General features: G+C 38.1%; 1 protein-coding gene across 2 annotated transcripts in view; it reads right to left on the bottom strand.

The window, feature by feature from the left end:
• LOC121945717 (F-actin-uncapping protein LRRC16A-like) overlaps positions 1-12,052 on the bottom strand; it is a 109,186-nt gene that overhangs the window by 10,049 nt on the left and 87,085 nt on the right. For both annotated transcript variants that reach the window (XM_042490014.2, XM_042490015.2), the window contains exons 21-30: positions 9,260-9,432; positions 8,803-8,871; positions 6,606-6,699; positions 6,335-6,433; positions 5,736-5,864; positions 5,459-5,590; positions 4,292-4,467; positions 4,104-4,191; positions 3,710-3,850; positions 1,428-1,494 (exon numbers count right to left, since the gene is read on the bottom strand). In XM_042490014.2, coding sequence (XP_042345948.2) covers positions 1,428-1,494; positions 3,710-3,850; positions 4,104-4,191; positions 4,292-4,467; positions 5,459-5,590; positions 5,736-5,864; positions 6,335-6,433; positions 6,606-6,699; positions 8,803-8,871; positions 9,260-9,432 — 1,168 coding nt within the window. The remainder of the gene's footprint in view (positions 1-1,427; positions 1,495-3,709; positions 3,851-4,103; positions 4,192-4,291; positions 4,468-5,458; positions 5,591-5,735; positions 5,865-6,334; positions 6,434-6,605; positions 6,700-8,802; positions 8,872-9,259; positions 9,433-12,052) is intronic.

Below are 12,052 nucleotides of genomic sequence, written 5' to 3'. Positions count from 1 at the left end.
GGAGCAGAGGGTAACAGGCATGAATGCTGCTGACCTCCCTTCCTTCTTCTGGCTCTTTTGCGGGGGAGCACAGCAAAGCCTGTGTTAGTGTGGCTTGTATGGAGGGTGCTTATGGACTATGGGAAGGAGCCAGGTGGCTGAGAGTCAAGCCAGGGCCCACAAAGCATGTTGGAGAACCAGAGAAAAGGCAGGAGGTTTGCATACTGAGACTGTCCTCTAGTATCCACATACCCCTTTTTGGAGCATGTTGTGTTGAAGACTGATTCCACATCAATATGTTACCCTTACCTAAACCTGACCCAAACCCACTAAGGGACTGTACTTTATTTATTAGAGGAGGGGGTGGCTGAGTGTGACCTTTTTTCATCTTATCCCTGAAGTTGTAAATGTTTTTCTTAATTAATCACCCTCCCTCCATCAAAAGTAACATTTTTTTATGTTCACACCAAATATAGGTAGTATTGGAGTCAGTGCAGTAAGGACTGTTGGAAACTTTGTTTTTACAGTTCCTGACTATGATAAATGGTGTGATTGTGCAAATTTAAAGAAAATATGCCTTTCAAACCTGCTAGCAGGGTTTGGGGTTCAGAGGTTACATAAAATACAGGCAAAATACTACCATTTAAAGTTGTATGTCCTTCACTTAAGCCAAAGTAAAAAAACACAAGTCCCTCCCCTGCTTTTTCTTTTCCAATGTTAATTGCCTGACACATTTTGCACTAATCCTTTCCCCCCTCATAAATAACAAACAATCCCTAACACTATCTACCAAGGCACTTGCATTAACAGGTGAGGAACACTATTAAATGGGAAAACAAATTTCAACACAAAACCTCCAACATGCTCAGCGGGCCCTGGTTCTCCTCTCGCCTGCTATGAGCAAACCCCCTTTGACCCAGGCTTTGCTCTGCTCTCCTGCCAGAGAATCAGAAGAAGGGAGGGAGGTAGGCAGGGTTCATGCCTGTTTGCTTTCTTTCAGTGTCCACACACCCATGGATGTGGATATACAAACTTTTTTTTCTCAGTGAAAAGGTCGTGGGATCCATAATTAAAGGTAATTTTTTTTTATCAAATTCAGTGCTCCATATTGCCATTTTCAAAGCTACTGCAGTAATATTCTATGGAGACAGCATGTGTGCTGTCTGCCTCAGTCTTGCATATGAGACTACTTAGCTGGGAGGAGAGCAACTCAAATACAGCAAGGACAAACTCCAACTCCCCAGGTTAAATCCAGCGCTGTAACAACCCATGCTGAGTTAGCGGTTTAGCTGTGGCTGAATTGGAGTTGCTACAGTAAGTCCATCTCAGCCTCTCTGGAGGTGCAGGCTACTCTCCTCTTGGCGAAAGCATTCTCATAAGTCCAGTGTATAATACAGCTCAATGTAATATAAAAAGTAAACTTTTTAATATATATCTTAACAGCTTACCAAAGGCACGAGACACTGGCCGAAGCATTCTGCTGTGGATGCTCTTCCTCTTGGATTTAGGCGTCATCTGAAAGAGGAGCACATCAGATGTCAAATAAAATGTATGGTAATTGTTAACAAAATATCAAAACTGTCATTTCTATTATTCAAGATTGGTTGAGCTTTAAAGTTTGATAAGCCATGTTCTTTAAAAATTAAAATATCCTGGGTCAACAAATGAACAAGCAATATTGTCAACAATTATTAATTATCAACACCAATTTCAACTATACACTGCTATACATTTTATAGTCTGCCAGTTTGCGCTAAGACCAAACAAAAGACTATAATAATCCACGTTAACTTGTTTTTATAATTTATAAACTTTACAGGTATTACCTACACATCTTGCATTGTTTTTCCTTAGTTAGTTTAAATATGTGCCATGATGACAGCATAAGGTCAAGTAACACAAACATCCCAATCAAAATGTATAAGGGAACCTTTCAGGTTTAATCAATGTTAACAAGACACACTTGTGAATTTAATTAATTTCCCTCATTATGTATTTCGAAATGTCATGTGAGAGACTTGGGCCAACTGTTGGGGTTGTAGAAAAACAACTCGTTCCACTGTCTTCATAAATTGGTAGAGTAAACACAGTAACACGTGTTGCATATTATATTGCATTGTGATCCACATTTACAGGGTGGCGATGACAGAAATAGTACTTTAAGTGAAGAGGAGCAGTGCAATGTGGCTCGATGCATTTAGAAAAATATACAGTTTAAAATATCAGTATTCAACAATGACTATGTTTACTTGCACACTAATATTCAGAATATGACAAAATTCTAAATTTTACGTGGGTCATGTAAACAACATAATCATTTGGATATTTGAAATTAGGTCTTTTTCCCAATTAAGACATGTGGGATATGCTCACATCATTTTGGGTTTTAATAGCATTTTCTGGACATTTTGGCAACGCATTTGGAATTTGCATCTCAGTCAAGGTTTCATACTAAATTGGATGCAACTCACCAAGAGATGCATGCTTAAAGGAATATGACCACTTTTAAATAGAAATCAAAATCAAATCAAGAAAATCAATCAGAAATCAAATGTCACAAGCGGCTCCAGTCATTCCACTTTTCAATATTTTGATGTGATGAATATTCTAATCAAAATTGGAACAAAAGCTGGAACATTTTGTGCATGTAGACATAGTCAATGTTATGTAATTTGGCAAGTGAGGAAATGATACATAAATGCATCCTTCTATACTCACCGTACTGTGACTTTTGGACGCTGTATTTAAAATAAATCTTAGGGATCACATATCTAAATACATGAGGCTCTTTGTGCTATAGAAACAGCTACAGCACAGAGATCGGTATAGCAGGCAGGCATAGTGACGAAAGACAGAAAAGGGGCAGAACGGTAAGACGAAAAGTGGATTGAAAGGAGAGTATGGGGGGACAGTCCATCAGTACTTACACTGCAGCACAAAATCTCCATGGAGCAAAGGTGGAAAGAGAAGGAAGAACAGAGGAAAAGAAAATTGAAGAGGAAGAAAGACAACACACAGCAAAGCCAAGTGAAGACAAAAAATGAAAGAGTTGTTCATGTAAAACAGGTGAAGATAGAGGTAAATAGAACAGAGGGATGGAAAACAAGAGTAAAGACACCAAAGAAGCAGACAAGACCAGATACAAAAGAACATGCAGCGTCCTGTTGAGTGTAGCCTGCATCCAGATCACCACAACTCACATTCATGGTTACAGTGATACTCATTTTCTACGACAAATTGACATAAAAAGGCCACCAACCTAGTCCTGCGGAGTATACTTCACTCCTATACAAATTTTTAGGAAACAATGTTTCCAATTGTCTTTCCTTTATCACATAATCAAATGTGACACAATTATTTCAGGAAACATGTAACTTTGGTTGGCAGCTGTGTCTCCACACACATCTGCTCTGATAAGAGTACATATAACCCAACTACAAAAGCAGCACAGGTATGTAGCAATTTGAAAAAAGTTTAGTTTTTTTAATTAATACTGAAATTACTTCTCAGTCGTCCTGGTTAACTGTTAAGTTGGCTGGCTCTGTGTTTTTTCCAGGAGAGGCTAATATTAAGCAGGTTTAAATGCTTGTATCTGTTTAATACAACTAAATGTTACAGGTTACATTTTAATTATTTAATTTTACTGTAAATTCAATTGCATGAAAAACATAGGAGACCAAGATTATGAATCATAAAACAAATAATGGACAGTTAAACCACTCAAACCTACCATGCATGTCTCCAGATCCTCCAGCCTCTCAGCCTCCAGTATCTCGGTTGATGCCCGTTTGGGAATCTTCTCCTCTGGGACGTCCAGATCCACCGACTCCTGCTGCACCAAGGGACGACCTCGCCGCACCAGATGGTCTGCCTGGGAGGACAAGATAGGAGAGGAAACAGAGGTGTTAAGGTAAGATAAAACGACGAGAACAAAAAAGAAAAGAAGATGTAGATAGGCAAGCAGGAAGGAAAGGTGAACAGAGAGAAAAAGAGTGATGAGATGAGAAAAAGTGAGGAATTGACAGAAAGGGGAGGATATAGAAAAGATGAAAAGGAGTTTCAGAGAGAAATAAACAGCCATTATGAATGGAGCCAGTAGAGGGCTCTGTTGATTTTAATCTTACCAGAGTTAGTTGGGAGGTGGAGAGAGCCTCCAAAATCTCATCGACAATACGATCAGACAGGAAAGATGCCAGACTCAGCTTCACCTCACTGACACAGGGAGAGAGAGACAGAGTGATGGTCAGGCTTCAGTGATTTGTTGGGGAAATCTATAGTTGCATACATGTCACACTATTCAACAAACACACACCTGATCTTGTTGATGATATCCACCCCAGACTGCTCCAGGAGGGTTTTGGTGACGAAGCTTTTGGGTACGACAATCTTGGTTGAGCTGGCCTTCATGAGCTCTGGACGAAGACTACTCCTCTTCATCACATGGGGACACAAAGACTCTGCTGCATCCACCATCGACTCCAAAAGAGTCTAGGGGAAGTGAAGGTAAGGGAAGAATGGACATGAACACGCGTGTGTTCAGTGATGAGGGAACACCTTCAATAATCTTTTTTATAGTTTTTATAACATCAGCCCCCCCCTTTGTTGTTTGATTTGTTGGCTCGATGCAAATGATTTAAACTGACCTCTCATCTACTTCATGCTAAATATACATAGTTAATGTTTTTGTGTTTTCTTTTTGTGATGTTTGTGTTGTTTGATTACATTGCATATATTGATATTTTATCATTTCACTGCTTTGAATGTAAAGAAGTTGGTATCCCAGTAATGATTTCCAAGTCAGTGAGACAGCCTGTTAGATTTTTGTATCAGTTGTTTTTTTTTATTGTTATACCCCTAGAGGCCAAAACAAGCTATTGTGTGTTCTCACCATCACACACCTGTGGAGACTGCAGCTATAATCACTCTTTGTCTCAGTGTGTCACTGCACCCTGAAGAAGGCCCACGCTGATACGTGTTGGTGTATTTTTAATTTTTGTAGCCCTATGATTTAAAGGCCTTTTATGCTTTACAAACCATCCTGAGAGCCTGGATCTGGATCTTTTCCATCACAGTTACGAGTCCCTGCCTCTTTTGACCTATATTAAGTATTTATTTATTTATTTTTTTATTGGAAATTGTTTTTTTGTTTTTTCATATGTTGGATGATTTTTATTTTATTTACTGCCTCATGTGAACTCCATTAGTATTCCATGAATAAAATGATTAATGAACTGTTTGAAATTCTTTTCCGTAGATTTAATGTTTTCTGTTTACCGTCTGTAGGTGGTGCTTTTTTCTCATTTATTACACAACTGGCCCTGTAAACCACAAATACTTTGTTTGACATGATGTGTATATGATATTCTTTGACCCCTTAGCAGTATTACATTTAAGGTCTTTGGCCAAAAAGAAAACGTCACTTAATTATTTTAAAGGATAACTTTTTGGCGGTTACTTAAGTTACCTGTGAAAACCCTACCTGTAGTTGTTGGTCCATGACATTAGTCACCTCCCCAGCCATAGACTCCAGTTTCTCCTGGATAGGTCCCGCTGATGAGCTGTTCATCTCCTCTCTGGCAGCTGATCCCAGGTGGTAGAGGTGAGGGAGCAGCTGTAGAGACACAGGTTGGAGGACACAGGATGGATATAGGAACCAAAGACAGGATGTAGAAACCTTATCTCCAAATGAGCTTCAACATAAAATCTTAAAATTTACAGCAAGCAAAGCCAGTAAAGTGTAATGTGTTTCTCCTCACCGTTTTAGAGTTCCTGGCATCTTTGATCAGGTTCTCTGCTGACCTGACGTCCTCCAAGATGGCGTCTGTCTCAGAGTTCCTCAGAGAGTTCAGGTGGTCCTGCACCTTCACACAAATCCTGTCGATCATCTGGAAGAAAAAACACAAGACATGAAAGTTTATGTTTGAAATTTGAAAGACTTAAATGTACTTTCTAAAACTAAAATTGGCTTAAAAGGATAACCACTTACTATATGATTAAATGTTATATTAGTTCAACACCTAATATAAATATATAATAAAAAAAATTTGATTTGTGTGACATCACCTCTATCTGTTACATGTTGATTTGTCTAAACAGTAGTTACATAATAACTACAGCAGCATGACACACTGCAACATAGCTTTGTCCTCACATAATATAAATGTAATAGTGCAGAAATACCAAAGGAATGAGTGAGTGCAATATCTTTTGTCAAGACTAGACCAAAACACCCCTACTGTCTACATAGAAAGTTAATGTTAAGCCAAGATAGTACCGTTTTGTATCAACTGTCCTATTTAACATTTTGATGCTATTTGGTCTTACCCAGATTTTTTCTATCAGTCTGTTTACACACCTGTTGTGTGGTTGTGGTCACGATGCCCTGCTGCAGTCGGTAGGCCTGTTCCTGAAGGTATTTTCTGGTTTCATGGTTCCTGTACAGATAACTCTCAATCTGGGGGGAACACAAAGTCATTGTTAGGATCATGTAAAGCAGTTGGTTATTTTATTTTATTTTTTTTATTCTCTCTTAAGTTATTGCATATAGTGTGTTTTAGACACCACAAAGATTCTGTAGCACCTGTACAGAAAAGTTGAAAAGGAACTAATGAGAAAACGTTGCATACCTTCAGTAAGGCGTCCTCTGTTTTCTCAGGGCTGGCCTTCAGAGCCTGGGAGGCATCGATGATGGGGATGGGCATGAAACGAATGGTGAAGTTTCTGAAGGACACACAGCCAGAGGAGTTTATTATTCCACATTATTAATTTAAGAAGTCAGTATGTGCATATTTAATTTATTACAAGGATAACTTGCTGTCATTGAGCTTATTGAACCATGCCATATACAGTAATTATATGCCATAGCTCAGTCAGCATATTGCATGTGTGTGAGGGAGTCTGGATCACATGTGGCCACGCCCCTCAGCTACTCTCACATTGGTCTATTACTGAGCATTGAAACGGTACTATTAGAGATGTTACTGATCCTGAAATAGATGCTGCCACACAGTATTAATATTTGTATTATGAGAGGGGAAGGAGAAGAAATGACATGAAAACAAAGTGAAGACAGTAGAAGAGAAAGCAGAAGGCACAGAGATGAAAATCAGGGTGTTCGGTGGCAAAGGAAAGGTGAGAGGATTGAGTCAGATCTTGCTGGTTTTCAACCTCAGAGGTAAACTGTTTCATGTGTACTCAGATATGCCTGGCTTCACGATCAACACATACACACCACGGAGCGCCCGCACCAAGCAGCACGGTGCCAAAACTAATGAGGATTTGACTTCTGCATGAACCCGTCTGCTCTCTTCACTCGTCTCTTGAACTCACAGATCTGCTGAGAACATGACCTACAAACTACTCCCTCCATCACCACCCTATAATAGGATTCCTTTCATTTCATCAAAATTAGTTTCATCGTAGCTGAAACTAATTATTTTTATTACTGATTAATCTGCTGATTTCCTTCCCAATTCATTATTTAATTTTACTGACTTTTGTCCAATTAACAGTCTGAAACCTAAAGATATTCAGTTTACGTTAAAAAAAAAACCTCTCACAAATTGAGAAGCTTGATGCTGGCTTTATATTGTACAATAACAACAGATGATTATTCAACAAAAGTTTCATTCTTTGTTGATCTACTGATCATTTAATAAAGTGATCGTTTCAGTTGTACTTTGAACATTTAAAAAAACTCCCTTTAGATGCCAATTTATGATTGTGTTTGATGCTGCCACATCACATCCACACTGCTTTCATCATTTGATCTTATTTATATAATCAAGCTTTAAATGAGACCCTGTATATCCTTTTAATGTACAGTATGTCTAGAATGGCTGAAAAGGATTCATGTTATAACTTTCAAAGCTGGAGAATATGGGAGATCTTTTGTACTTCTTCTTTCGATTTAAAAATGTCTCCTCGCACATATCATTTGGAGGTATTGAATGTCTGGGGAGACCTCTGAAGAATGAAAATGTTGAGCATAATGAAAACAATTCTGACAAAGGAACACAAGAGGCCTGAGGAAATTGACTGAAAGGAGCAAACATGCGCGCACACACACACACACACACACACACACACACACACACACACACACACACACACACACACACACACACACACACACACTGCTGCACTGCAGAACACAATAGAGAACAGGAGCAGAAGGAAAAACGAGAATTGTTATTGCAATAATGCAATACAGAGACTCAGAGGGGAAATTGGAAGATGTGCTGCTGGGAGAATATGATAAACAGAAAAAGGAGATGAGAGAGGGGAGAGATGTGGATGTACAGATGTGTCCCAGAAGCAAATTCAGTGAGATGTATGTCATTACACACACACACACACACACACACACACACACACACACACACACACACACACACACAGAATCTTGAACATTCAGACAGTAGACAGACATCTGATTTATTCAGGCTTCACTTTTGGTCTCTTGTCCTTTGCCTTCCACAGCATCGTTCTCTCTGCTGTTGTTTGTTGTATTCCACGTGTCTCACTCTCTCCACTCCCTGGTTTTCTTTCCCATCATCCTCTCCTTTTCTTCCTGTCTCAACATACCTCAAGGTTTCCTCCTGCTCAGCACAAGGTCAAATGACATTTCGGCTGCAACAGCTAACTACACATCTGCCCATACAGCAGCTTTCATGTTGCACTCCATATGAGTACTGTTACCAGCATGCGTGCACTGCTAAGATGTTTACATTGTCAGCTAAAACACTTAAAAATGTTTTTAATTGTCTGTGCCAAGGGTTTTGACATGCTGCTGTCTCCACGGATACAGACAGAGCTACTTACTTCTCTAGAGCGGCGGCTACATCCTGGAGACCCTGAGGGCTGGTGTTGTTTTTATCCCAGATCACAGTCCTGCACACAGAAACGCAAACTGTGACACAAGCGAGTTGATCTACATCACTGCAGGTGCCAACTACGGACAACCAAAAGGTAATTCGACACTGTGTTGTGTCAAATAATCTAACTTTCTTAAATTGCAGTCACAGATGGCAATTAATTTTGATATTGTATGTTTTCATTGCACACTGATAAACACGTTATAATGTGTGTATATCTGCTTACTATCACACTGCAGGATGTTATATACAAGTCATTAAATGTTGTAAAAAAGCAGAAAAGTAAAGTGTTCTGAGGAGCCAGTAGAAGGGATTAGTACAACTAAGGGCACTGTATATTATTTACTGTTCTTTATAATAGACAATCATGTGACAGAGCTTCTGACCCCCGAACATACTCTCACCTGAGTTTGGAGTTGATCTGTAGAGCCTTGGCCAACATTTTGGCTCCCATGTCCCCCATGGCATTCCCGCTGATGTCTAACCTGGTGAGCGAGGAGTTGCTGCCAAGAGCGTTTAAAACAATGGTAAGATCACTCTTCAGTCTGGAGTCTGCTAGAGAAAGAGAAGTAAGGGGCTGGGGAGGGAAGGAGTGAGGGGAAAGGAAGTATACATGTGGGGTGAGAGAAGGATGGGAAAAAGACAAGGTGGTGAGAGAGGGATAGTATAAGGAGAACAGAGGCTCAATCTTATTATGCCAATCTTATGTGTGTGTGTGTGTGTGTGTGTACATATATATATATATAGATAGATAGAGAGAGAGAGAGAGAGAGAGTAGCATTAAAAAGTCATACTTTAATATATCATTCATATTCAATGAAAAAGTTAAAGTGTGTGATCCCATATAACAAAAAATCCTAGTAAAGTATGTCATTTACAATATCATAAAAAGTCATTGTATAGAATATTTTCCAAATTACATTCCAAATGTCGTATACTGTGTTGTCTGAAATAGGATAAAAACGTCATAGCAAAGTATTGCCTCCAAAAAAAGCATAAAACATACTATAGTATGTTTAAAATATCACAAAAAAAGATTTACTAAAGTATGTTGTCCAAGAAGCAAAAAAATGTATTAGCACAGTGTGTCATCCGAAATAGCAGAAAAGAAGTCATACTGCACAATGTCATCCAAACAAGCATAAAAACATCACACTATAGTATGTCGTCCAAAATAGCACAAAAAATCATACTATGGTATGTCTTCCAAAATAGCAAACAATGGTGGTACTACAGTATGTCGTCCAAAATAGCATAAAAAATTCATAGTATTGTATGTTATCTGAAATATCAAAGGCAGTCATAGTCATTGTATTATATGCCGTCAAAAACTGCGCAGAAAGTCATAGTACAGTATGTCGTCCAAAACAGCACAAGGAAGTCATAATATAATATTTCCTCTGAAATAGCATTAAAAAAAAGATATACTGGAGTATGTTGTCCAAAAAAAGCATAAAAATGCTTTTTGTGCTATTTTGGATGACATACTATACTATGACTTTTTGTGCTATTTTCACCAACAAACTCTACTATGACTTTTTCATGATACTTTTATATTTTATGTTGTGTTGGACAATGTGCTACTCTATGACTTTTTTTTTTGTTGATATTCTGGATAACACAGTGTACCAACCCATGTCATATTTTTGGTCAAATTTTGGACGACATACTATACTATGACTTTTTGGTAATATTTTGGATGACATACTAAAGTGTGTTGTCAGCCATTTTTTCAACATGCTATATTATGGCATTTTTGGCCTTGCTTTCCAACGTGGTATACTATATAGTGTCTCAACAAGCTATATTGCCATACTATAGCCTTGCCTTTTTGGTCATTTTTTCAACATGCATTATTATGGAAATTTCGGCCGTTTTTGCAACATTCTATGCTATGGTTTGTTTAAGAACGCTATTTAATGCTGTTCTGAGGTGTTTTCAGCTGTTTTTGGGACACATTTTTTGACATTTTTGCCATACTATAGCCTTGCTTCCTTGGTCATTTTTTCATCATGCTATATTATTGTGTTTTTGTGTGTTGTGTTTTTTATTTAATGCTGTTTTGAGGTCTTTAAAAGTATTTTGACGACATGTCATTTTTGACATTTTTTGCCATACTATAGCCTTGCCTTTTCGGTCATTTTTTCAACATGCATTATTATGGTGTTTTGGGCCGTTTTTGTATCATTTTATGCTTTAGCTTCTCTTGGTACACTATTTTATGCTGTTTTGAGGTGTTTTAAACTGTTTTTGTGACATGTCATTTTTAACATTTTTTGCCATACTATAGCCTTGCCTTTTCGGTCATTTTTTCAACATGCATTATTATGGTGTTTCTGGCCGTTTTTGCATTATTCTATGCTTTAGCGTGCCTTGGGACTCTATTTTATGCTGTTTTAAGGTGTTTTAAACTGTTTTTGTGACATGGCATTTTTGCCATTTTTTGCCATACTATAGCCTTGCCTTTTCGGTCATTTTGTCAACATGCAATATTATGGTGTTTTTGGCCCTTTTTGCAACATTCTATACTATGACATATCTCGGGACACTGTTTTATGCTGTTTTGAGGTGTTTTCAGCTTTTTTGGGGAAATCTTATTTTTGACAGTTTTTGCCCTACTATAGCCTTGGCTTTTTGATCATTTTTTCCAACATTCATTATTACTATATTTTTGGCCGTTCTTGCAACACTCTATGCTATGGCGTGTCTTCGCAAGATATTTAATGCTGTTTTGAGGTGTTTTCAACTGTTTTTGGGACATGTTATTTTTGACATTTTTTGCCATACTATAGCCTTGCCTTTTTTGTCATTTTTTCAACATGCATTATTGTGGTGTTTTTGGCCCTTTTTGCATTATTCTATACTTTAGTGTGCCTCAGCACGGTATTTTATGCTGTTTTGAGGTGTTTTAAACTGTTATTGTGACATGGCATTTTTGACATTTTTTGCCATAGCCTTGCCTTTTCGGTCATTTTTTCAACATGCATAATTGTGGTGTTTTGGCCCTTTTTGTATAATTGTATGCTTTAGCTTATCTCAGTACACTATTTTATGCTGTTTTGAGGTGTTTTAAACTGTTTTTGTGACATGGCATTTTTGACATTTTTTGCCATACTATAGCCTTGCCTTTTCTGTCATTTTTTCAACATGCATTATTGTGGTTGTTTTGGCTGTTTTTGCAACATTCTATACTTTGG

Source organism: Plectropomus leopardus, chromosome 11 (genome assembly GCF_026936395.1).
Source record: "Plectropomus leopardus strain MGB_pleo_1.0 chromosome 11, ASM2693639v1, whole genome shotgun sequence".
NCBI lineage: Eukaryota > Metazoa > Chordata > Actinopteri > Perciformes > Serranidae > Plectropomus > Plectropomus leopardus.
This window is presented reverse-complemented; position numbering and strand designations above follow the sequence as displayed.